The sequence below is a fragment of the Heterocephalus glaber genome, unplaced genomic scaffold (genome assembly GCF_053883595.1).
Source record: "Heterocephalus glaber isolate CG9 unplaced genomic scaffold, H.glaber_assembly_v1.0 deba00001564, whole genome shotgun sequence".
NCBI lineage: Eukaryota > Metazoa > Chordata > Mammalia > Rodentia > Bathyergidae > Heterocephalus > Heterocephalus glaber.
The window spans coordinates 11,947,900-11,975,587 of NW_028258351.1; the positions used below are offsets into that span (position 1 = coordinate 11,947,900).

The 27,688-nt window shown below is 37.1% G+C and overlaps 1 protein-coding gene across 2 annotated transcripts in view; it reads right to left on the reverse strand.

Moving 5' to 3' along the window:
- Blmh (bleomycin hydrolase) overlaps positions 1-27,688 on the reverse strand; it is a 39,868-nt gene that overhangs the window by 6,450 nt on the left and 5,730 nt on the right. For both annotated transcript variants that reach the window (XM_021238182.2, XM_004857083.3), the window contains exons 6-11: positions 26,515-26,607; positions 16,662-16,817; positions 15,636-15,794; positions 15,459-15,526; positions 14,333-14,450; positions 10,395-10,464 (exon numbers count right to left, since the gene is read on the reverse strand). In XM_021238182.2, the coding sequence (XP_021093841.1) occupies positions 10,395-10,464; positions 14,333-14,450; positions 15,459-15,526; positions 15,636-15,794; positions 16,662-16,817; positions 26,515-26,607 (664 nt within the window). The remainder of the gene's footprint in view (positions 1-10,394; positions 10,465-14,332; positions 14,451-15,458; positions 15,527-15,635; positions 15,795-16,661; positions 16,818-26,514; positions 26,608-27,688) is intronic.

Below are 27,688 nucleotides of genomic sequence, written 5' to 3' on the forward strand. Positions count from 1 at the left end.
GTACTACATGCTTCTTTTCCAATTAACCTTTTCCCATTTTGTTAAAGAAACAATTTATCTATATCATAATTTTTAGTGTCAAATCTATGATTAAACCAAAATATATTTAATCAATCCCCTATTTTCTATTTAATTTCCTCAGATATTCACCAATATGTGGTATATATAATTACCAATTTTCTTGGGGCCCAATTGACCCTTTTTAGAAAATTTTGTTTGCTTGCTACTTAGAGCTTTATAAAGCACCTCTATGAGATCCCTCCCCTACCCACCTTTTTCTTCTGTGGTACTAATGATTGAACCTAGGGCCTCTCACATGCTAGGCAAGTGCTCTATCACTAAGCTACATCCCCAGTCCTTTTTTACATTTTAAAAATATTTTTTGATTTTTAAAATTTTGAGACAGGGTCTCACTATGTTGCCCAGGCTGGCCTTGAACTTGCAATCCTCCTGTTTCAGCCTCTAGAGCAGCTAGGATTACAGATCTACACCACCACACCTGGCTTCTGCCCTCTTTAAATTGGAGTGTTTGCCTGTTTTTATGAAGTCATATTTACCAATATTATATTTCAATATATAATTAAGTAGTGACAATTTGTCAACCATTTCTGTGTGACGAAGCATGCCCTAATGCCTTAAATTTGTACAGGGTATGATGCCAATGTCCAAAGTGACACAACTCCTATGGAATAGAATTTGACAATATCTTTAAAAATTACAAATGCATCTGTCTTCATCATTAAGCAATGCAATTTCTAGGACTTCATCCTACAGATAGAGTTCCTGTGTGCACACAACATATCTTTATGTGCAGTGACAGCCAATATATTATTTCGCATTTAAACTGGGCTGGGCACTGTTTTACACATTGTACTTTTTTTGTGACAGCAAAAGACTGAAAGCAACCCAAATTAGTAAGGGAACTGGTCAAATAAACTATGGCACATCCAGGCAATGGAAGACAATAAAGTGTACCGATATGGAAACATACTGAGAAGGAAATGCCTCCAAGACATGCTGTTAAACAAAATAAGAAAGATGCAGAGGAGGGTATACAGTATGCTACACTGGAGGGAGACAGGAAGGCAACTGTGTGTGTCTGCACACAAAAGGAGGAAAGATACGTCAGAAACCAACAGAAATGGTAATCTGAAAGGGACAGGGTGGGTGGAGAGTGGAGAGACAGAAATGGAAAGAAGATTCCTCTCAATATACCTTTTTGTATTTTGATTTTATAATAACCAAATTTTAATATGTATTAAAAGAATTATACTATAAAAATAAAAACCTTATACACAAAAAAAGAACAAAGTAAAACCAAAAACATAACGCCCCAAAACAAAACAAAACCACAACCCCCAAACAGAAAAACATCCCCTGGGGAGCTTACACTTTACAATGCAATGTCACACACATTATTCATGCTTGGATTTTAATCCTAATGCTCTGAGGCAAGCATGCTTTAGTTGTCTAACGTCACAGGCCCCTAAACAAAGCCCACATCAACTCAGGTCTTAACTTCTAATTTGAGGCTCTTCCACAGGCTCTCAGTAATTAGCAAAGGACATTGGCAGGGAGTTATGGCGTTGGAAACAGGCATTTAATCTAACTCGGGCTCCTCGTTGTTAGGAACCAACCCTGTGGGCTCACAAATCCCATAGTGAGTTAGGAACCCAGGACCCATAAGTCCCTTTATGAGGTGTTTGGTCTCTTTAAATCAGAGAGATCTTGTGTTCTATGTATTCAGAAGGATGGATAACAAGATGGGCCGGAGGTTTTTAAAAAAAGCCAGAGGAAGAGAATCAAAACAACCACGTGCAATTATGACTGCCATTTGGACAGCGATCTGAGAAGAGGCTTCTTATTCCTCCAGAGTAAACATAAAAGTCTGGCTCTGGGGTGAGGATGCATTTATGTTTGTGAACCTTTTGCTGATAAAAGAAGAGATACTCATAGAACAGGATATTAATGGTGGCCTCTTTCAGAAACAAAGGCTACAGAAGATACTGTTTCCCTGGTAAAGGCACCAGGAAAAATGTGGAGTGGAAATGTGTGCACAAAAGGGAAAGGGGGCTGTTTGGGTTTGTGGTTTGTATTGTTTTTACCCATCAAATCACAGCAAAATTCTGTCATCAGAAGTGCACATGTCTCAAGAAAGTGCCCTCTACGAAAGAGCCCAGATGTCTGTTCACTTCAGGCTGGTCTCTCTCTCCTTTCCCTGGACCATGAGCATGAGCCAGGCAAGCCTGAGTACACACAAGACTCCTTCAGGATGTTGGATCAGGAGAGGAAAGCACAAGTTCAGATGTCATCCAAGGGCCTGTTTTCCTATAGTTGAAACTCAATGACTTCTCCCCGACCCCAAAACTATCACTAGTGCTATTTGTTTCAGGCACAGCCTTTTTGGTCATTCCTCAGGCCACACTGTTTGCTGACCTCACTCCTCTGACCTGTCCAAAGCAGGCTCTAAATGCAAAGGGCTACCATTCTCAGCTATTATCTCCCTTGCTGGTCTCCCCTCATCACTTTCCAAAAACGCCATAACCCTAACAGGAAGTTATAATTTCAAGCTGACTTTCCCTTAAAGAACCCCTGAGAAGATTTTGCAGTTCCAATCACTCACCATCTCCCTGAAGTTCATCCCCCATGTCGCTTACTCCTGTGTTTCTGGTTCACATATATAGATCAAAATTTACAGCCTCAAGTATCCCAGCTTTGATCCCTGCCCTGCTATAAGTAGCATTTGAAGGAATTGAGTACTAAAGTGCTGTAGATGTGGTTTGTACCTCAGCCCTCCTAAAGCTTCCCAAAGCACTTTCAAATCTAACCCAAAAGCCTTTCCCTTGACTCACATGCTGTCTGCTCTGCTGTAAGACTATTTACAACCATAGTCTCTCTGACACCATTGAGTCCCTTGGCTTCTGAGGTGCTCTCTCCACTCCTTGCCCTTTTCAATAACCTTAGCTTCAACATCTTCTCCCCACCTCCACACTGAGGGGGCCCTCTCTGGTTCTCTGTGCCATCTACCTTCTTGGAGAAATCATCCCTTCTTTGCTTTTCTCAATCTATCCTACATCTTTCAAGTCTGAGTAGCACAACATGAATGCCACTCTTGTCACATCACAGCCCTCTTTAAATCCCCTTCCCATGTCCCAGGTGGTTAAGTATAAATTCCTCAGAGGGTCGGAGACATTCATTCTACTACAGCCTGTGCATGGTTCCCTGCATCCCATCAGTAAACGTGAGCCAATGCTACTGCTAATGGTTTTTCCTCAGCACCAGGTTTATTCACCTGCACTACTTTCTCTCACAAAACTAAGCCCATACAATGTGGCATCCATCTAGCAACTGGAGAGGTAGCACAATGGTCACACTGGGGCCTGAATTCTTAAGTGACCTGAAAATGGAAACATGAGGCAGGTTAGGCAGCTCTCTTTTAGAAGGGAAAGGTGAGGAAGCCTGATGTTCCTGTTCTCTTGCTCCCATTAATCAATCTATAGCTAACGTTAACAACAGAGAGCTAATATTTTTGAGTACTTCTTACATGCCTGACATGGTAAGAGGTAGATAAATCCCTCCATTCTTCCTTAGGAGTAAAGATAGTTTATTCAGACTAGAACACACTCCCAAAGGGGATAATGGGCAAAGTTCTCAAGACAAAAATCAGGCATCAAGGTGGGAGATAGGAGTTTTTATAAAAGTTTGAGGGTGTGTGAGAAGAGAGTCTAGGCAACAAGTGTGATTATCTAAAGAATGTCTTTCCCTGGATCTTTTAGCACTTTGCAGATCTCCTGTCAGTACCTGATTGTGTTTAAAATTATGAGTTTACAATTACAATTTGACAAGGGTATTTCCTTTAGCTTATAGAAGACCTGTTAGCTTCAAATAAGGAGATCCATACATATTATCTTTTGAGGTAGATACAATTATTATTGCTGTTTTATAGATGAGAAAGCTGAGGCTCAGATAAATACCTCCACCAATGTTACACAGCCAACAGTGGGAACTCCAGGATGCAATACCCACTCACATGTACTATTTTTTAGCCTGAGTCATGTAGGCAATTTGGTCAATAAAGATGGATAATAAATAGTCCTTTTGAGACAACTCAGATATCCACATTTGATGGTATTAGCACTTTCCCCAAGCCTTGAAAGACATGAAAATTCTTTTTTCGTTTGTTTGTTTTGGTACTGGGGATTAAACTCTGGTCCCTGCGCTTGCACAGCAGGCGGCAAAACCACTGAGCTAAATCCCCAGCCTAAAAATTCTTCAATATAACATAACAAAGGGCCAGGGATTTAGCTCAGTGGTTCCGGTGCCTGCCTTGCAAGAGGAAGGACCCAAGTTCGATCCCCGATACAAAAATATAACATAACAAAATTATATTATTCCTTTACCAGGAATTCAGAAATTTGTTTTTAGTGTATACAATTTATAAATGGAGAAGTGAACCTCAAAAATATTAGTAAATGATTGCCTTTTACAAGTCATACACATTTTTAAGGAAGCTGTAAGGTCTGAATTACAATTCTGTGATCCTCCACAACCTGAATAAGTAAAAACTTCTCAGTAAGTCTCAGTTTCTTCACATAAAGTACAGGTATCTATGTTTCTATCTTGATTACTCCAGCTTGAACCCATAAGAAAATATAAACACATTAGCAAACTTTGAATTCTTATAAAGCAGATGCTATGTAAGGGTATGTCATAGATAGCTCTTTCAGTACACATCTGAAAATGCTTCATACATCATTTCATTTGAGAGCTATAGAGAAACAAACTGTATGACCTCATAAGGAAACAGTAACTATCCATGTTACTGACAACGAAATGTAAAACTATCCAGATATATGATCAGGAATTAAATATTAACTTGTCTCTCCACAACTCACCTGGTGTCACAATGTGAACATTATTACAGGAAAAATCTGTTGAGTTTTGTACAGCTTTGGACATACTGTTCCCAAAGTAACATGTGGTATTAGTTTGGCTGGTGAGGCAATTAAATGGTATGTTGGTTTTTCAGATACAAAGACTAATTAAAAAATACAGTATGCTGGGGCTCGGGATTTAGCTCAGTGGTTCTGCCGTCTGCCCTGCAAGCACAAGGACCAGTGTTCAATCCCCGGTACCAAAAAAACCAAAAAACACAGTATGTTGAAATTTAAAAATGTATTACAGTAAAGGACACACTGCTATACATTTCCCTTAAAATATTTCTTCTTGCTTCAAACACACTTATTCCATCATTCTTGCCACTTTTTTGTTTTTGTTTTTTTTTTGAGACAGGGTCTCACCATATAGTTCAGGCTGGCCTCAACCTCACAGTCATCCTCCTGCCTTAGCCTCTGGAGTGCTGGGATTACAGGCATGTCCACTACATCTAGCTTTCTTGCCACTTTTGAAGCAGTTCTAACAGCTCTTTTTTATGAGGTGGGATCAAATACACAGTGAATGCTGCACCCAGTGCCATCTAATGAAAAGGGAGGCTTGTAAAAATATTTCAGTGTGTCCTCATATACATTTTCACCAAATCTGGCACCTTCTGGCTCTTCCCTTGAAGTCAAAATGATCACAAAAGGTAAGCGTTTTGAACAGACCAGGACATCACAACAGTGAAACTGAGGACTTCCAGAACTGTTTTCAGAAAGTGGCAAGAATGATGTGGATAAGTCCATGTGAAGTAAGGCAGGGGAGGGGGTTGCAGGGTGGCAGCAGTAAAGTGAGGAAGATTAATCCCAATGTGTCCTTTATTGTAACACATTAAAAAAAATTTTTTTAAACATTCACTGTTTTTTTTTTAAATCACAACTTACACAATCTGAATTGGTCATGTAATTTTTCAAGATTAATATCTAATATGCCTAAATTTCTTTAATTGAAATTACCATAAGGTTCCCTTTTAGGAGGAAGTCTGAAATTTTTACTAAAATGAAATCAGGGACACAGAGGCTAATCTGAACAGAAAAGTTAAGAGAACGCAGTTTGGTGGTTAAGAAAAATGGCTCTGGTATCAGACTATCTGGGCTATAATTTTGGGCTCTACCACTGAATACCTAGGGAACTTGCAGATTACTTTGCTTTAAAGGTTATGCTCTTCTGATTAATGACAGAAACCAATGGTTATTTCCTCTAATTTAAATTCTTAAGTATTTTAATGTGTCAATTTTTAAAAATAAAAAATGTAACAAATCTCAAGGTCTATTCCCCATCTAACTATAAAATCTATTTCTGATATGATCCATGAACATAGGTACAAAATGTACAGTCATGCATTTCAAGCAGGAGAGAAAAGATAGCCATACTGGCCTACATGCTCAATATGCAATCAGTTTTTCTGTATCGCTGAGTATGAATGTATACTTGAATTTACTAACACGAAAGAACCCAACTGGTATAAGGCAATAACTAATTTCTCCTTTAATGTCTCCTCGTCAGAAGGAACCTCTGCCTATATTGTAAAACAGGTTATTTGATTCGCATAAGTCTCTGGGCAGAAAAAACCATGAACATGACCAACAGGGAAAACCAAAGCCAGGACTAGGCAGAGGGCAAGGGCAGCCTCCCCAGGTATCTCTGCTCTCTTTACCTCCAGCCTGTATTAACAACACTGGTTTTTTTTTCAAAAACATCAATCTAAACAGGCAGAAATCCCAAAGAGAATAGTAACAACCTCTTAATGTTATATTTAGAAACAAAATCCCGGCATGCTGCTTAAAGGGTAGTCATGTTTCTTCAGAGAGCACAAACAGAGGTCCCACCTTGGCTGTGCCAATGAATGCCCCCTAGGATGACAGACAAGAGGGCCCTGCACATCACCAATAGGATAACACACTAGGCACTCTCTGAAGGTCAAGCCAAGTGTGCCAATTAAATTAGATCATGTTTTCTTTCCTTCCTGTTAAGTCAGAAAGAATATTACCAAGAAGTATATGAGAATAATTTATTTTGGCTTTGAATGAACTATTCCTTACCCACTCCCTTGAGTTCAATTTCTTATCTTTTGGCTCTCTACTGAAATGCTTTGCTCTGTATAATCTTAGGCATTTCAATTACTTGAGAAAAACAAAAAAAAAATTTAGTTTAATCTTTATTAGATAGCTGCAGGTTTCACTAGGAAGGATTACTGGCAGAGTATAGGAATAAAGACCTCAGTTCTCTGAACGTATTACTAGTGGAATGACCAAGTCACAGTACTGGTGGAACGACTAAATTATTGAGTAGGAATAAAAAGGTATAACAGAATGAGGAAAAAAGAAGCAAAGTGGCTCAGAATTCTCTCTGAAAGCAAATATTTAGGTTGAGAGTAATAAAAACAGTTAACTCACACTACACAAGAATATCTTCTCGACTTTATAAGTGTTTATTTTCTCTTAAATGAGTATCACTATCTAAAACCCAGTGATTAACACAGATGGAAAATATCCAAAAAAAGCAAACCGACAGAGCTGGGCTCCCCTAAACAAACCTCGTTCGCTACAAATAATCAAATCTTTCCAATTTAAGATAAGCATCTGTTATTACTAAATTGTAAGTTGTTTTAGTCTTTCTGCTAACTTTGTTGATGCAAAAATCCTTCTTTATCTGATTCCAACATATATTTGTTTTAAAAGGAAATTCACTTTATAAGAAATCTCCCCATTTAAAAAGTGCTACACTTTAAGGACCCCCGCAATCACATAACAATTACAGAAATCACAGAAAGGAGATATGCAACTCTCTAATGCTGACGAGAAGTTTGTTTATATACATACTAAGCTGTTGAGTTTCACAGCAGTTCCTAGGGACAGTTAGCCAAAATTACCAATGATCATTTTCATGCAGAGATAAAGACTTGGAATGACAGATTAAGTGGCCTTCAGATTCTGGCCATCATATCCAAGGATGTGCTGCTCAATCAGCATACTAAAATTCTGTCAAGTATAAAACTCAGGTTAATAGACTTTTCTAAGAGCAGTTTTCAAACATGGGCAATAGAAGCTCCATCTGCTCATTTCCAAACCTCTACCTTTGCCCTTTGAAATTCCAGGATTCTGTGGAAAACAGTTGCAAAATTACTATTGTAAACATAGAGGACACAACAACAGAGTTGCTAAGATCTCTACTTCCTTTTTATTTTTTCTTTTTAAAGAAATTGTCCAGCTGATTCCTACTGGGTGAGATGCGTGCTGAAGTCTGGTTCCACATCTCTGGGTATCTTCTCTGGTTTCCCTTTTGTCTCAGTCTTCTACCTAGTCTACTAAGCTTTGGATAATGTATTTTTCCTAATAAGAATCCACTGGCTAAAAGTAAGGAGTATGGACTCTGGAAAAGAGCTGGCTACAAAATATGTCACACAGGCATATACATGCTCACATCCATACTCCATGATAGCTGCCATTTTTGGTTTGAAACCTTAAAAATCAAAGCATAAAACTTCTTTAAGAGGCTTTGATCTACTATTAAAAATAATCTTTAAAAGTACTGTCTCAGGGCTGAGGATTTAGCTCAGTGGTTCCCGTGCCTGCCTTGTAAGCACAAGGTCCCAAGTTTGATCCCCAGTACCAAAAAAAAAGTACTGTCTCAAAATTTTTCAAAAACATACCCTAAATTATCAGTGGTGATCAATGCGTGGTTGGATGGTTAGATTTTTATTTCCTTCTTTTTGTTATCTGTAATCTTGACTTTTCTACAACTCACTTGTGTTATTTTATTTTTTTAAAATTTTATTGGTACATTTTAGGTATACAATTCATTTACACTTATCATTGGGTGCTTGTACCTGTACATGATGTATCTTGGTTCTTATTTTTTTCCCCATTACCTGTGCGCCTTTCACCCCCTCCGCCCTTACCTATTTACATAGATTTCATTTCCATTTTTTTTCTTTTCTCATAGTTTTTCCTTTCCCTCTTTTCCTTTCCCCTTCCCCTCCCTTCACTCCTTCATCTTTGGACCTTTTTTCCTATTTCAAATTATCAATTATTCACTTTAATCATTTTAACCCTTGTTTACACTATCAGTTTCTCATACTAGTGAAACTATTCGGTATTTACACGTGTGTCCTATTTATTTCACTTAAGAGTATGGCCTCGATATGCATCCATTTAGATATAAATGACTGTAGTTTTTCATTCTTTATGGCTGAGTAGTACTCCATTTTATAAAAAAAACACATTTTCTTTATCCAGTTTCCAGTTGATGGGCACTTGCGCTGCTTCCAAGCTTTAGCTATTATAAACTGTGCCACTATGAACATGGGTGCACATATATCACTGTGGTATGATTCTTTCAATTCTTTGGGGAAGATAACCAGCAGGGGAAGAGCTGGGTCAAATGGGACCTCTAGCCCTAGTTCTGTGAGGTATCTCCACACTGACTTCCACAGTGGTTGCACCAGTCTGCACTCCCACCAACAATGGAGAAGGGTTCCTTTCTCCCCACAACCCCGCCAGCATTTGTTATTGGTTGATTTCTTGATAGCAGCCATTCTTTCTGGAGTGAGGTGGAATCTCAGGGTTGTTTTCATCTGCCTCTCTCGAATGACGAGTGATGTTGAACATTTTTTCATATATTTGTTTGCTGCTTTTACTTCTTAGTCTGAGTAATGTCTGTTAATTTCAGATGCCCATTTTTGAATTGGGTCTTTGAATTTGGGGGGTCTGATTTTTTTCAGTTCCTTATATATTCTAGACAGTAGTCCTTTGTCTGAGGTACACAGCTGCTAACAATTTTTTCGCATATTGTAGGCTGTCTGTTAGCTCTGTTGGTGGTTTCACTTGTGTTATTTTGTTTAGCCTGGTTACAATAATTTACTTGTGACTTCTGCCAGAGGTTTTTTTTTTTTGGTATCGGGGATCGAACTCAGGTCCTTACGCTTGCGAGGCAGGTGACAGAACCACTGAGCTAAATTCCCAGACTCAGAGTTTTCAGTACTCTGTATTAGAGTTCTAAATGGTAATTAAAGTGTCCTCTTCTTTAGGTTTCACACCTCCAAGAAATGCCAGAAGAGTTTCTTGACAATCACAAGCACCCACTCAGAAGGCTTTTCTCTAGAGCACTGGTGCAGTAGATGAAAATGTACCAAATGCCATACAGCAAGCATGCTGGCAGAGGGTACTCAACCTTCTCATCAACCAAGAGGTTCAGTTACAGAATGGTCTAGTAGAGCCAGCAACGTTTGGAACAAATGCAAACACCACAGTGGTCTTGAGTCAACTAGGGTGTTCAGGCATGCCACGCTGATCACAGGAACCCTGGGACAAACTAGATCTTCATACTTCTGTAGAATAGTTTAACCAACAGGACCAATTACTGAAAAACCTTCACACTAGACTAGCTTTCTACCCAGAAAGGCAGAGAGTAGAGCAGCTTTGAGTCACCTAGAATTAGTATTTTAACTTTAAGCTCACCTTTGTGTCCGTGGTCTTCACCCCATGAATTCTCTACTCTCCATTTCAGAAATGTGCCATCCTGATCATCCTGAAAAAAAAAAAAAAAAAAAAGAAAAGGCTGATAGGGTACAGTATGATTCCCCCTCCTGGAGTGTCATGCAATTTTAGCTTGCTGCATCCACTTAAAATAAACACTCTGCTATATACAGCCATGATGTACCATGATCAGGGTCATGTATTTTCTACTATCACTAAAGGGATACACACTTCAATAATAAGTGGAGTAAATAAAGCTAACAAACAATAAACACTACCTTTTCCTTTACATTCCATTCTATAAGAAAATAAATTGATTGGGCTAGGGATTTAGCTCAGTGGTACAGCACCTGCCTTGCAAGCACAAGATCGTAAGTTTGATTCCCGGTACCCGCCCCCCAAAATAAATAAATACATTGGTAAAATGCTACTTGGCTAAGGAAAATAAAATATTTTAAATTATTAAAAGTAGTGAACAGCATTTGAAGCCAGGATTCTTTTTTTTTTTTTTTTTTTGGTACCAGGGATCGAACTTGGGTCCTTACGCTTTTGAGGCAGGCGGTGGAACCAATGAGCTAAATCCCCAGCCCTTAGCCGGTGATTCTTGCTCTTAATCAATTAGAATTCTTTGAAAAGGCATCCCATTGCATTTATTGCAGGAATAGTTCTAAGGCCTGGCTAAGAGGTTTTGAAAAACAAAACAAAACAAAATAAACATATTCTCATCACAATGCATGACTTTCTATTTAGAGAAATCAAGTTATGATATTCTCCAAATGTGTTTTACTGATTCAGTTACACAGATATTGAATTTAACACAACAGAGATTGAGTGGCAAAGCCAAAACAAAGAGATCATTTTGATAAACAAAACCCAGGCAGTTTTGTTCTCTTTTCTATCTTCATTAATAAAATAAGCTATTATCATCTTCTTAAAGGGACAATGATACTCATGATAATAACCTTCCTTTCTAGCATTTATTATAGTGACACAGAGAGGGTCAAAAAGTAAAGCACCATTTGGGAAAAGACTTCTCTGTCATGTTTACCCAGGACATCTGCTGATGTCAAAACAACTTACATCTCTGTAGCACAAGATAACCCTTGTATTTCTCCTAATGATTTCATCTGTCAACTCCTACTTGCTAGCACTGATAAGTCTCTTCTACATGGGAGTTGGTTCCCTGTGGGTTTGCTGACCTGAACATCCTAATTCTACTCTCAGCATTTTTCTTAGATCTCAGTAATTTTCAGTCTCAGATTTAGCTAATGAACCCACTACAAGTTTCAAGTATTCTTACCGGTACTGGCAACATCAAATTATATACTCTGAGGCTGGCATATTAAACGTCTGCTTTAGTTTTCTATTTCACTCACTGTATTTCCATCTTCACTTTCCTTTTAAATATCACGGTTAGAATCTACACCACCTAAAGTCATTTACTTCTTACTGTATGTCTAAAAATGCTTACTATTTCTTCCTTTGGCAATTAATTCCTGCATGACCTGAATTAAATTGTTTTTTGGGTCATCTTCAAATGTAGAATGGTAAAAGCCGGACCTCCCTCTCAGGGATGCCATGGGAACAGCATCAGGAAAGAATCCTGCAGAAACATAGTAACCAGTATGCATTCATCTCTGTATTATTATTAAAATGTAGTTCAAACTAGTTTTAATGGCCAAAAACTCCTAGTGTGTGTGGGTTTCAATATAAAATTTTAGTTATGAACAATGCCAATCAAAATGGAAGTTCCAGAGAGAATGACATGGAATATTATATGATTTTTATGCCTGAAAATACAGATGGAAAATGATTTTTAAAAAGCTAAAGTTCCCCCCACCTTTTTTTGAGACAAGGTCTCACCGTGTAGTTCAGGCTGGCTTTGAACTACTATGCAGCACAAGGTGGCCTAGAATTCACTGTGATTCTCCTGCCTCAGCCTCCCAGGTGTGCACTACCATCCCCAGCTAAAAAGCTAAAGTTCTCTCGAAAATTACAAATCTCGAAAATTACATTTTGTTTTAAATAAAACAGCCTTCTGTATAACTTATAATTTTAATTTAATGAGGTTTTTAGTTTAGTTGCAAATCCACTAAATTTTATAATATAGCTGGTCCAAGCAGAAATGAACAAACAGTAACTTACTCATAAAAATTTCTCTTAATGTTTACTTCTAATAACAAAAAGCTATTCTTCTTTTTTTTTTCGGTACCAGGGATCGAACTTGGGTCCTTGCACTTGCAGAGCAGGTGGCGAATCACTGAGCTAAATCCCCCGCCCTCAAAAAGCTATTCTTACTTAAAATAACTTATGACTTAATTTTGTGTTTTGTTCATAATTCTAATGTGAGAATTTTGTTACAAATTGGGGTGGAAATCAATCAAATCATCTTCTACTCTTCTGAAATGGCTTTTTATGATCTATAAAGGTAATATCAATTATGCTCCACACATTTTTCTGTTTCTTGGTATGGAAGTCTCACTAACTATAAAGGTCCACAGTGGAATGATGAAGAAAACAGCTTTTTGGCTTGTAAATCCTCAACTTTTGCATTTATTTGGGAAAACTACATGAAAAGATCAGGAATATCAGCACAGGACTACCTACTTAGTTCAGGGCACTTTTTTTTTTTTCTTGGTACCAGGGATCAAACTTGGGTCCTTCTGCTTCTGAGGGAGGCGGCAGAACCACTGAGCTAAATCCCTGGCCCAGTTCAGGGTACTTTTTACACCATACTGTGTTTGAGCTCAGGTAAAACTGAAATACCTCAGAGTTTTATTACTTAAAGTCCTAGTCCTGTAATTTGTACAAATGTAATTAAACCTTCCTTAAGATCAGGTTTTGAGTGGGAGAGTGCACAAGGATCTAGGATGTTGTGGATCCAAAAGGCACAAGTGAAGTAGCTGGCAGAGATGGGAGGAAGGTACAGAGAGAAAATCTCATCCTACTCACAATTTTGCCTAAAGAGGACACCAAGGGCCAGGATTTAGCTCAGTGGTTCCGCAACCTGCCTGGCAAGCGGAAGGACCCAAGTTCGATCCCCAGTACCAAAAAAAAAAAAAGAGTACACCAAAACAATCAGGACTTCTAGGTAGTTTAGTTAGGAAAACTTGCCGTAATGATATGCTAAGATATTTCTAGGTGCTTTAATGATCATATATCCAGAGGGCATGGTAGCAAAAACAATTCTCTAACAAACTATTTCCTAAAACAATTTATACAAGGTAGTTAGTCTGTGGATTTCTTTACAGTAATTAGGCTAGAAAAAGAACATTTTTGCTTGGGATGGTAAAGAATTCAAGTGGTTTGAAGTCTTTTCTTCATTACAAACCCTAAGCATAGGAGTAAAATTACCATTCTACTGCCTGAAATTGGGAAGTTTATCTGTGAAAGATAAAATTTCAGTTGTTACATCCTGCACTACAGTATATCTTAGAAATTGTGATAGTACTATTCAGAGTATTTCAAGCAAGTTCAAAATACTTAACATCCAATCTCCTAAAGCTCTGGATAAATCCAGTAATGGTCAATGGCAAATGAAAGGAAGGTAGGTCTGAAAGTAGGTCATCAAGATACTAACATTGTCGGGGCACATTTTCATTCCTTATAAAACAGAAATTATCTTCTCCTAAGTTCCTCTGCTGACCTCTCTTCACATCAAGACCTTTCAAAGTGACAAAAAAGCAGTTACTTCTTTATTCCCTGCTGACCCAAACTCTGTGCCTCATGAAAGTTCCTAATTTTATTATATCTGAACATACAGCTCAACCCCAAGTGATTTAGGTACAATATCTTACTTGGAAGCTAACTTTTAATAGAAGTCATATAAACTATGAAAGTATTTCTGCTGGATTAAGAGTGTGCAGAATAATGTGGATCCATCTGTGCAAACACCAAAGCAGTCAGGCTAGGGGTCCTACCTTCTCTGAGAAAGCAGTGAAGGTCATGGCGTGGGTCATAAGTGACTCACCAAAAGACAACCTCTCAGCTTTATTCATGTTCTTCAAGGAGACACCAAACACCAACTCATGGTCATAGCTGTAAAAAGAATAACACTACAAAAATAAAGGGAGCACAATCCTGCCTTCTGACTATAAAAGGAACACAGGAAACTGAAGAGGTTCAACAGCTCTAACTAAATACGGGGTCTAGTTGTAGCTCTTTAGAAAGAACATGGCATATGCACAATTTTGTGTCTCAATAGGATTCCATTCTTTGAAACGATTAAAGATTAAATTCACCATATCAAAAGATGGCATAAAGAGTTTGCATTATCATTTTGGCAAGAAAACTTTGAAAAAGGTATGAAAAAAAGCAGTTGAAGTAATTTCTTACAAAAATGGTCTCTTTCAAGCTGGAACCAGCCAGTTCTGAATTCATTTAAAACACTGCTGACTGTGAAATTTTAATAAACAATGCCAAATACTTTGGACAATATTTTCAAAATTTAAAACCCATTCCCTTTTAGATTTCTTTCTTTTGTTAACTATCAAGATATTTTTTTCAACTTCCTACTAATATCAATTACTTATAAGTAACTCTCAAATGGCATATTTTAACAGTCAAAGAATCTAGTATGATTTAGTTTGCAAATGAACCTTCACTATCATAACAGACAAGGATGAATGCAAATTAGTCCTACTTGTCATGAAGACAAAACACATAAGAAATCAAAGTAAGATAAGCAGTATGAGAAACATCAAATAGCAAATAAGAGCTCTAGAAAATCTTTCACTATACTCCCAAGTGCACTGAGCAGATTTATACTGTAATCAATTATTTTTTTAAAGTGTCTTTCTCTTTAAGGATGCTTTATAAGAAGACCAATGACTTCTACTAAAGTATGATCTTGATCTCCTGGGTTTGAGCAGTTAAATATGTGGAGTTTTTGCTATGTGATCTCACACTCTACAGGATGCAATGAAAGAGACCCACCCTTAGGCCAACCTCAGTTTTTGGATGAACTTCAGCAGTAGTCATTATGTACCAAGAGTGTACTCTAACAGCAACAGCCCAAAATGACTATTTTAAATTTCTTGCACTCACATATTCATGTCACTGAGGCCCAGCTTGCCACTGAAGTGTTTTCCAACATCACAGCCAAACCACACAGCCTGGAAATAGAAAAAGAAGGAGAAAAAAAATCAACAAAAACCCTATTTTCTTAAAGAAGTAAAAGAAGTTATTTTAACCCCAATGTGGAAGACATAAAAGCAATACTACCTCTCCATCCTTGATGGAAGCAGCAACCATCTTTTTCAAGAGGTCAATGGGCTGGTTGTTATACAGAGTTCTCCTCCCTCCAACCATATTGCTCAAGTAGTCTACAGTATAGAGTTTATTATACTTGTGTTGAGGCCGTGGATCATTCACGAAACAAATCTTTCAAGATCAAGAGTATGCTGATTAGATCATAAAATCAGGAACATCAAGCAAGACATGCCTTTCTTCTCTAGGTTTGTAAATTTGCACTGAACTCATCACTTCTGCCTACTAGAATAAACATTATAGCCACACTATAAAGTAACAAAGAAATAATAAGTGGCAAAATACATGTGAGGAAGGCCCTTGCATATTCTAATTAGTGCAAGGGACGCATCTGGGAGCTGCATCTACTTGTTTTTCCTATGGGCAAGAACTGCACCAAAATTACTTCTAAAAAAACTGCATGTATTCCAGTGACATGGAGAGCCTATTACTACAAGGTTCCTTCTCTCAAGTTATAAGACAGTATCAATGCTCGGCAATACCATTTGCTCGGAAGAGTCAAGATTATCAATAAAAGGAAGGAGACTCTGGTCATATTGTTAGGCAGATGGGGAAGACCCCAAGGGAGTAGAAAAAATTAAGATGCAGCAACGCTCCCTTCAACAATAAAGTCCCCAGAAATAAAGTCTATAATAAAGTCCACAGTGTGGAGGTGCTCTGAATCCAGCATAAGAAATAATACACCTTCTTTGTCTTTGCACCTGAGAATGATTCTGGGCCCAAATCAAGGGACCAAAGAGATATAAACTGACTGCTGGCCTAAAGTCAGAAAAGTTTCTGAAGAAGAACACTGGGGAAACGTGATAGATTCTGGCATGCCAAGTTGATAAGGTACACACAATATTTCAGACTATGGAAAATAAAAAGTTCATTTGGTGTTTAGTTTGATAATCACACATTAACCCAAGAATATCATATACTTCCTTATACAATAAACATCTGAAAATAAACAGTCAGTTGCTGCCAATGCCAGTCTCCAACCTTATCTTCCATATTGAAGAGTGGCTTGACATGTTCCCTGTAAAACTCCAAAGGTGTTACGGGGCCAATCTTGTGATAATTTTTATCTTTGTCTCGATACTCCCAGGTGAATGTCTCTGGTGGATTACCCAAACAGATGCACACCACCCGGAATATCTGCAAGAGAAGAGGAAAGATGAGCAATTGTAGAGGAAAGTGTTATTTTTTACCGTTTCATTTTCCTCAAATTTGAGAAACATAAGAAATTAGTGCCTAGGGCTGGGGATTTAGCTCAGTGTTTCCGCCCCCTGCCTCATAAGCAAAAGGTCCCGAGTTCAATCTCCCATACCAAAAAAAAAAAAAATTAGTCCCTGAATTCAAGGCACAAATTTCACAAAAAATCTAGTACTTCTCTAAAAACTAGAAAGTTTATGTCCAGAATCTGGTATCAGTCAACTTGTGAGTTCTCAGATAAACACTCAGAGCAATGTACTTTCACAATGTTAACATTTAGTTCTTAGTATTTGTCCTACAAATTAAACTTCCTTATCTAAGGAACTAAGATCTGGGTTGTTACTCTACTGACAATTTTTCAAGTGACAATGACGTTTTATAAATCGACTTCCTTCCCTTTATGCCTTGAGGGTTTCCTTTGATTGTGACAGGAGCCTACTCAGAACAGTCATTAACTTTTCAACTAGAACTTGATGATACCTGTTAAAAGTATTTTTTTGTGTGATTCCAAATTGCTCTTTTAATATATTTCCAAAGAAAAATAAACATTGCATAAAACTAAATACAGTAATAGTTTAGCTGCACGTTTACTACATGCATGAACAAGCACATACATATATAAATACATATATTAAGCAGTTGTTTTCAAAACATGATTACATATTATGCATTAATGGCTGGATAATCCTTATTTATGTTTGTTAAAAGTATTATTAAAAAAGGAATAACTTTTAGTAATATTGTGCTGAGCCTGGGCAACTTAGCAAGATCCTGTAGCAAAATAAAAACATTTAAAAAGGGACAGGATATGTAGCTCACTGTGAATGTCTTGGGCTCAGTCTCGTACCACACTAGTCACCACTCTGATCCAATCCCATCACTTATTTATTTGCAATATTTGTACCACACTTCTGTGTACTCTATTACATTCAAGAGAAATGGATCTTATATTTCTTAAATGTACTTATTTGTGCTGGATACTATGTATCTGCCAAGTTCTCTTAATTATTCTCAAGGTATAGCCCCCCACCCCCCACCAATTATTTTTCAAAAGAGAGTGGGACCCGAAGTAACTGAGTAATCTACTTAAGATTGCTGGTAACTGGAAGACCACAATCTGAACAGAAGTCACATGCTGTCAAAAAAGAAAACAACAGTATTGCTCCTTGGCTACCAGCTTTAAAAGGGGAACACTTATGTTCCCTTGCTTCACTAAAATCTTTGAATACAAAATCCCTTAATTCTCTCAACAAAGGTGGTAGCTACTTTTTTCCCAAGGTTTAGGGAAATAATAGCTTGTCTAAAGTCACAAAGCCAGGAAATGGCAGAATTAGGATTTGAACTCACACCTGACTTCAACACTATTTCCAAAATCCTATGAATTTACTACTTTCTGAAACTTTCTGGGTTTCATGTAACTTGTCTCCTATAATAAATTACACATTTTTAAAGAGTAAGAAGGAAACCACGGATACTCTGTGTCCCCTGTAGCATCTAGCACAGTTCTGAGCACATGATTGGATATATCAGTAGATCTGGCTCATTCTCCACACCACCACAGAAGAAATAATTTTAGAAGCTCCTACAAGAAATCCAAAATCCAAGACCTATTTTTTTTTTTTACTTATTTTACTTAGACATAACATGTTTAGTTAGTATGGGAAGTGCACTAATCTTAAGTGTATGACTCATTCAATTTTTTTTTTTTGGGTACCAGAGATCGAACTCAGGTCTTTGTGCTTGTGCAGCAGGCGGTGAAACCACTGAGCTAAATCCCTGGCCTCAATTCAATTTTTTAAAACAAGCATATATGCCCATTCAGATCAATATACAAAACATATAGAAAAGGGTTCTTTGGCTGCTTTACAGTCAACAACTCATACTTTCCCACAGTAAACTACTATTTTGACTTCTATAACAATGGATCAGCTTTGCCTGTTCCTTAACTTCATATAAATGGAAGCACAGACCTTATTCTCTTTCATGTATCTCCCCTTTGGTCATTCCTGTGAGATTCACTCATGTTGCTGTGGGTACAGGCAACTTGGCTTTCACTGTTGTGATTCTACTATTTCACAGAAGGTTAACTTAGAAAAGAGGTTATGCTTGCCTTTTATTTTGTATTGTTTCTGTTTTCCAAGAGATCATTCCTTCATTAGGATTTACTCTGTGTTTTATGAGTCTGAACAGCTGGTCCTGAAAGCACCTCTCTTTTAATGTTGTATCATTCTCAGGTTGGTTTCTAGCACAGAAAAGAAGAGGCAGGGAGGTACAAAAGTAACTACAATTGAGTTACTCTAGCCATGGATTAATGAACTTTGCTCTGGATCCTCATGGACCAGAAAGTCATTCTGCATTTGCTTAGCACCAAGGCTACAAATGGCAATTTTAGGAATCTGTCACTATAAGGAGAACATTGCCACTAGTAACTATGGTCAAGACAATGACAATGAGGATGTATAGTTAAAATGTATCTAGATTAGGAAGATTTTATAGACTTAAATGATGTGTCCTTTCAACTATTAATTGTTGTCGTGTGGTTATCTATAACAGTGAAACTATTTTGACCAACTCTTAGTTATCTAAGAGTGAGTGGTAAATCCAGCTCAGCCAGGCTCTGGGCAAAAAAAAAAAAAAAAAAAAAGGGTGGGGAGGAGTTCAGAGCAAGGCCCCATGAAGATTAAGACAACTAAGTGAATGTCCTTTCACTTTTAAATCATATTTTTACAGGTAAAGATGATTATTTTATAATATAATTTGCATAGGACTATGATGTGCATTTCACTTCCTACCTGAAGTAAAAAGTGTTAAGTTATTCCTTCTTCTAAAAACTGTGTTGGGGGAGATTCAGTGTTAGAAGGTTTACCATGCATAAGGCCCTATGTTCATGCTGCAGTACCACCAAAAATAGGGGGGGTTAAAAGAAATCTGTATTTCTGCTAACTTAAACGAATTCTATGCTGAATCCTTTTGCAAGACAAAACTTATACTATATTCCATATGCTTTATAAATCTGAATTTTATCAAGTATACATTTAAAGAATGAAGGTAACATCTTTTATATTCTGTAAAACTCTTGAGTCATATAATTTTATTTTATACCATTCATTTACCATGACTATAACGTATCCAAAGTAAGTCACATTTAAGTCAGTTTGTAACACTCTGGAAGAGATATTTGGCTCTAAGTCAAACAACAGCAGTTAGTTAAATAAACTCCAATTTTAAAAAAATCTCCAAAGTATAATTTCTTTCTTTCTTTTTTTTTTGGTATCAGGGATCGAACTTGGGTCCTCGCACTTGCGCAACAGGCGGCGAAACCACTGAGCTAAATCCCCGGCCCTCCAAAGTATAACTTCTAAGGCCCCTGATACTAATTTTTTTGATAAGAGTCTCTGCTGTTCTGAAATAACATTCCTTATTCTCAAAGGTATACAACTGGCAATGAGCTTAGGATATCCAAGTCTGCTCTCTGGTGGACAACACAGGAGTATGTCACCTGCTTCTCACAAAATGTACCTGGCAAAGAAAAGGTGCTGGCCATTGAATGCAAGTCATTATATTATATGGACTTATACAAAACAATAATATAGTCATATTCCTCAATATAATTTACACATTAAAACCCATAATTTGTCCTTTGGGGAAAATGTATTTGTAATTTTAATTTAAACTGTGCACTCCACCCCAGTACTTCCAATCTTTATTTTTCCCCACTTATCTACTGGCATATTATACTTTTCATATATTTACTTATTTTATTTATCTCTCCCTCCTAGAAAGTAAACTACAGTACACAAAAGTAGGATTCTTATCTGTTTTGGTCACTGCTGCAGGTCATGTTAAAGAAGTATTTACTGAACACATGACTTTTAAGTGTTATTTTAGACCAAACTCGGTGTCAGAACCAGCCTGATGAAAAGGTATTAAAACGGAATCAAAGGGATGGGCTCAGGAAATACGAGTTTTCTAAAATGCTTAAAAAGCTGAAGGTAGAAGATGCATGACACAATGGGGAACTGATTCTGTTTTTCCCCAAATCCCCAAGCCAATAATGATGTGGTCTTGCTGATTTTGAATGTGGTTTTAAAAAACCAGAAGAAATCAATATATGTAATTATTCCTTTAAATATAGATTATTAGAGAAAATTGTCCAAAATTTTTTGATCCACTGAGGCCCTTCCCTCATACCCTTGGAGAAGAGAGGGAATGTCGAATCATGTGAGATATATTGCGTCCACATCTCCCTCTTGGGATCATCTGATTTCTGATTATTTCAATTTTATATCTTTATAATTAAATCAGGATTTAATCTTGTTATGTGAATATATGCAATCCCTTTCTACCAACACATAACCCATCAGAAAAACTATAGCTGGTATCAGAAAGGTCTCACTCCTATTTCTAGTAAAATGCCACGTGTAAGAAGGCAGAGTGTAAGTTTTATAAAGAAGCTCTATTATAAGTGGTCTCTAAAAATATTTTCCCCTAGCACAAAGATTTATTTAAAATGATTTGCTGAATTCTAACACAGTAAATAATAGAATCAGGACAGGGAAAAAGAGAGAAAAAAGGGACACATCATGAAAAATGGAACACGGGGAAAGATGTATGGATCCCAATTTAAAGACAAATAAACAGGATTGGGTCAATTCCCATACCCATAGCTAAACCAGAAGACAGAAAAAAATGAAAGAAGAAAAGACGCTATGGGTGAAAGTCAGTCTTGAATACTTAGCTTTTATGCACTGCTGGGGACTGAACCCAGGCTTCATCCATGCTAGGCAAGCATTTTACCACTGAGCAATATCCCCCAGCCCTAGTTATAAATACTTAGGTGAGAACTTAAATTTAAAGCTAGCTACAGCCCAGTGTGGTGGTGCACGCCTGTAATTCCAACACTTTAGAGTCTGAGGCAGGAGGATCGCTGCAAATTTCAGGCAAGTCTAGACTTCATAGTGAGACCCTACCTCAGAAAACCAAACAAAGAAAAATTTAAAAATAAGCCAGCTATAGATAGACACAGAATGGAGGAAAGATTAGAAGAAGGTGGTTCAAGATAACCAAGCTCATAAGGGAGCAAAACTGCTAAGACTACAAGACAGCTGTGGTTGCAAACACTGCAGAAGGGGCAGAATCTCAGACTTTTCATTTGTACTGGCAATAATGGGTTGTTGAGAGGGTATACAAGGAAGTCTAAAGCATTGTAAAAATATTAGTTACTTCTCTTATTATAAAAAGCAAAACTAGGGCCAGGGATTTAGCTCAGTGGTTCTGGCGCCTGCCTCACAAGCACAAGCTCCTAAGTTCGATCCCCGGTACCAAAAAACAAAACAAAAAACAAACAAACAAAAAGCAAAGCTACACTACTCCTAAGCAATCATTTACCCCAATTTTTTAGTTTTATTGATGAAGATACTAAGCTCAAGTGTAAAATGACCTATTGATGGTAGAGTAGCCACAAGGATATTAAAGTGGTCATAGAAAAAAAGCCGAATTGTGAATGTAGTTCAGTGCTATGGGGAATGGGCTAATTACAGGAGAGTAAGGGACACTGGTGACTGTTGATATGTAGAGAAATGGCAAGAAAGCTCTCTACTGCTTTCTAGTGGAAAATGAAAGGGAAAGGATTTATTTGATAAAACTAAAAGGAAACAGGTTCTATCAAATATAGGTAAGGGTGTAAACTGGTATAATCCCCAGGATAATTTGACATTACATATCAAAATTATAATTATATACTCTTTGACTCAAAAATTTTGCTTCTAGAAATGTAACCTATGAATATATATGCACATGTACAGTGATATACATATAAAATTATTAACAAGTTTAAAAAGAAACAGAATGTACATTAATAAGGGATCAGTTAAATTAACTATGGTACATCCAGACAATAAAATATTATAGAAGTATTTTAAATGCAGAAACTCTTTTTTTTTTTTGGTACTGGGGATCGAACTTGGGTCTTTGTGCTTGTGTAGCAGGCGGCGAAACCACTGAGCTAAATCCCCCGGCCCGAGAAACTCTTAATATATCAATATGGAAAGATTAAACATATTAAGTAAAAAAACACGGTGCAGAATAATATGAATAATACATTAAGTGTGAAAAAAATTTGTATTAGATTGCAAAAGAAAGATTTCTAGAAGGCTAACTAATAGTTAACACTAATAACAAACTGATAAAGCTAATTTAGGGGTGGGGTGGGAATTGGAAGGAAGAACAGGGTGGGAAGACTTTTTACTGTATACTTTTTATATTACGATATTAATTTTTTAATCAAAGAAGTCTTTAAAATAAAAATACAGATAACTAGGTTCCATTCCCAGGGAAACTGATTTTACAGGTCTGGGCAAGCCCAGGACTAAATACTGTTTTTAAGAACTAAGAGCCACTGCTGTAGAATCTCCTAAGCCAATCAAAATGGTTCATATCCTTTTTCAAAGCCCTGACAAAAATTATTTTGGTCTCTATTTTATGATTTGTTTTTAACAAATAGAGTTTTGGTAGAAAATACTCTGGGAATCTGGAGGCTAAAAGAGTAGACACATTGAAAAAACACTGAGTAGAGGTGACTACACATTTTCCAAACAGATCTACCTTGTCTACACCTCCACACACAACCTGCACTCCTCTTAGAATGCCTTTAGCATAAACATATTTTATTCAAAGCAAACAGCTTCATGGCTGTTCATTTAAGTCATCATTTTGACTTGCCCACAAGGCTAAGCAAATCACACATAGTAATTTGTGGCTTCTTATGAAGCAAAACTCTTCATTACCAAAGAATCAGGCTAAATAAAGAAGAGTCATTTGAGGGATTGTAAAAATTTAAAAACCTACCACACAGAATTCTGTAGTGAACAGTTTAGGTACAACCATTAAATAAACAATCCTAGAAAACATCCATATTCAAGCTGGTTGCAGACATACACCTGTAATCCCTGAAGTGAGGGAGGCTGATGTAGAATCTCAAGTTTGAGCCCCGCTTTGGCAACTTAGTGAAGTCCTATCTCAAAATAAAAATTAAAAAGAGCTAGGGATGTAGCTGAGTACCAAGGCCCGGAGTCCAATCTCCAGTAATGGGTGGGCGGGCGGGAACTGGGGGGGTGGAGGTGGGGATAATGTCCATATTCAGGTCTCGGTGTAGCGTCTTACTATTTCAAGGTAGAGGTAGGAGAGGAAAAAAACATGTAAAAATGTACCTGCCCTAAATCTTTTTTTTTTTTGTGGTACTGGGGATTGAACTCAGGACCTTCCACTTTCAAGGCAGGTAGCAGAACCACTGAGCTAAATCCCCAGCCCCTGCCCTAAATCTTAATAACAACTCAGTCTTCTACTAATCATATGGTTAGAACATGGATCTTAGACCATTAATCCAAAGATCAATAAAGCAAACACTACAGATCAATAGTATGATATGCTCTATAAGTATTATCTAGGATCATTTCTATAACTTTTACAGAACCTTTATCCCTGGTATACTCTGACAACTTAATCTAATCATAAATGAAGGCATATTTGCCCTCTGCAAGAGATACCATTCGAAGTAGAAGAGAAGAGAACTGATTACTGGACTTCTGCTATGTGCCAGGTGCTATGCTTGCATTCTTATATTTAATCCTTTATATAATCTCCACAAAATTCCAAGGAAGAAGTTTTTAAATCTTTTAAGTCAGGTTAAGTGAGCTACCCAAGACCACAGGCCATTAAATCCATGTTGTCTAACTCCAAAGCCTGTTTTTTCCTACTATCACAAGATATCTCTCTTCAATAAGAACATTTAAGAAGTAAAGAAAGGTAAATAGGGGATCATTTAAATGCACTTGGTAAATGAAACCTCTGTATTCACCCACTTAACAAATACCTAAGAAACAGCTATTGTGTCAAGCACTGGTCTAACCATGTTACTCATGAACAAACTGAGATTTGAGAGCTTAAGGAATTTGTCCCAGGACACATAGCAGTTAAGAGAAGACTAGCATTCAATCTGACTCCAGAGCTCATGCTCTCAATTATTCCTCTATAGTGCTTCCCTGAAATGTAAAGGAATCTCAGCACCTAGGACAGTCTTGGTATACAGAACATAGTCAATAAATATTTATTGAATTAAAAAAAATTTAAAAGAAAGAAGTGCATTAGTGAAGCATGAGTGTTTTCCACTGCAGTGAAAAAATTAAGCCACTATAACTTCACAGTCATGAAAGGAAGCCTACCAATGAGTCCACTGGCTGAAAAAGGGAATTTTTCCCCCCTAAAGCAATCTCAAGTTTTATGAATAGTCACTCTGGGTATGGATAGCATTAAGTAATAAAGATTCTTAACCGCCTTGATAATAAATACTATTACTGTTGACTTCTGGGAAGATGGCAGAGTGGTGAACAGCAGAGAAACAGCGTTCGGTGCGGATATAGCAATGCGAGGAAGAGAAGACGGAAGTGGGTTCCTGGGACCCGACAAGGATTTGAAGCCAGAATTGAAGATATGTTTTTTTTATATACAATGAAGTACTAGTCTGTCATAAAGAAGGATAAGCTTGAGACATTTCTAGGTAAATGGATATACCTTGAGACCAAATAAATTGGACACATGTATTTAAATATCGCACTGTTTCTCTGGTGTGAGAAATGGAAAGTGTAAATAAGGACCAAAATATGTAATAGATATTGGGAAATGGGAAGAAAATGTTCACATGAGAAGGAGAGGGGAGGGGGGAAAGAAAGGAAAGGGCAAGAAAAAAAAGAGAATAGAAGGCAAAAAATGGTAACAAAGGTTTTGTAAATAAAAGAGTGGAAGAGGGGTTGAAGGAAGGGAAGGGGAATGCAACAAAAAAAAGCAGATATATCATGTACAGGCACAAATTCCCTATGATGAATGTTATTATGTATACCTAAAATGTACCAATAAAAATGAAAAAAAATTATTACTATATTATATTTGGTGCTTTTTAAGTTTCCCAAAATGTTTTCACATACTTTAACTGATATAACCAGCAACAATTCCTCATCTTTATTCCTACAGATAAAAACAAAAGTTCTGGGGCCAGGGATTTAGTTCCGCTGCCTGCCTTGCAAGCGCAAGGACCCGAGTTCGATCCCTGGTACCAAAACAAAAACAAAAACAAAACAAAAGTTCTGGCATGTCATGCCACTGTATATTCAATGCCCTTTGCCTGACATGAGCTTCCCTGTTATCCACCTGGTAAATTCCTATTGCTCTTTTCACAGCTGATTTAAATATCTTCCCTACGTAACCTCCAGCTCAACAAATTAGTTATTCCTTTATGCCACCAAATCCTCTTTTACTTTTCTTGTGTAGGATTCACTATAATTACTCATGTGTACTTTGTTCTCCAAGAGTAAGATCCTTGAGAGCAAAGACTGGCTTTTTTATCTTTCTGTTTTCTCAGTGCTGAAATCACAGAAGGTATTCAATATTTACACAATGCATTTAAAAAAAAAAATCAATACTAAAATGCAAAGCAAGTTTAAGCCTCAATTTTTTCAACTGTAAAAAAGTAGTTTTTATTCAATTAAATATTCCATTGCAATGGCTATGCTTCCTAATCAGTTTAACAGACAGAAATAGTCTTCGAGTTCTTTAGATAAGACATAAAAATCCAAATAATTGTTTCTACCTCCTCCATCATGGCATCTTGTGTAGCAGAGATTTCTCCTTTGGTTGCTCCACTGTGTACCAGGTTCCGTAGTCGTATACAGAATTCTCTCATCTATGACAGAAACTTAATTCAGCAATCCAATAGGTACCCCAAATAAATATGCCTAACAAACCAATGCTAGTTCTATTTTGAAGCATAACTCAGCCACGACCTATGGCAAAGTTTATTTTAAAAAAAGAATGTTTCCCCCAATTAGTTCACTTAAAATATATAGCAAAAATACTTTGCATAAAGAGAAAGATGTGGATTATTCCCAAAGAATACTACATAAAACTGCTCCTGGCTGTGCAACTGACAGAACCCTCTGTGTGCACATGGAAAAAATAATTCCACAACACCTATCACTCTTAGAAAAAGCAGGAGACAAGATGATTTCAGCATAAGGCATTCTAATAGATTTTTACTTAGAATTTTATTAGTTGCCTATTTCACCTTTCTCTGTCAAATAACTGTGATCATGGATATGCCAACTTCCAGTATAGTCTTCACTTTTGTTGCTTTCAATTTTAAGAGATGCCCAACATAAAGGCAAGTCTGAAATTTAACCATAGTGCTAAAAAGGATCTGGCTCCAAATCAAGAGGGAATCAAAAGCTATACTATTAATAATCTTTTACCCTTTAGATAAGAATCCCCAGAGTTCCCCAGGTAGAAAATAATCTACCTCTAATATTAGGAAATCACATCTAAATTTATTTTAAAATGCAATCTTTCTCCCACAAATGACAGGTCCAGTTTTAACCTCATAGATAAAGTTATTAGTCAGGCAAATCCCAGTTCTCCAAAAAGATGTTTGGCTAGCAAAGCAGCATCTTTATAGGTTTTACAACCCTGCATAGGAAAATGGGTTACATGGAGAAGGAAAATGATTCATAAAGATAAATGAAACAGTAAAAAACAGTTCAATGACTACATCAAATCTTCAGTGGGCAAATAAACCTCATTGACGTGGTCTAGGAAAGTCTAAGAACTCAGCATACTCTTTAAGGAAGTCTTGTAATTAGTTTTGGGTTCTTTGTTTGTTTGTTTACTAGTACATAAAGCTGTGCCACTCCACCTCTACTAAAGAGGGACAACACCTAGTGTATTTATGGCCCATATTGAGTATGAGACCTTTTTCCCTGAATAAATTT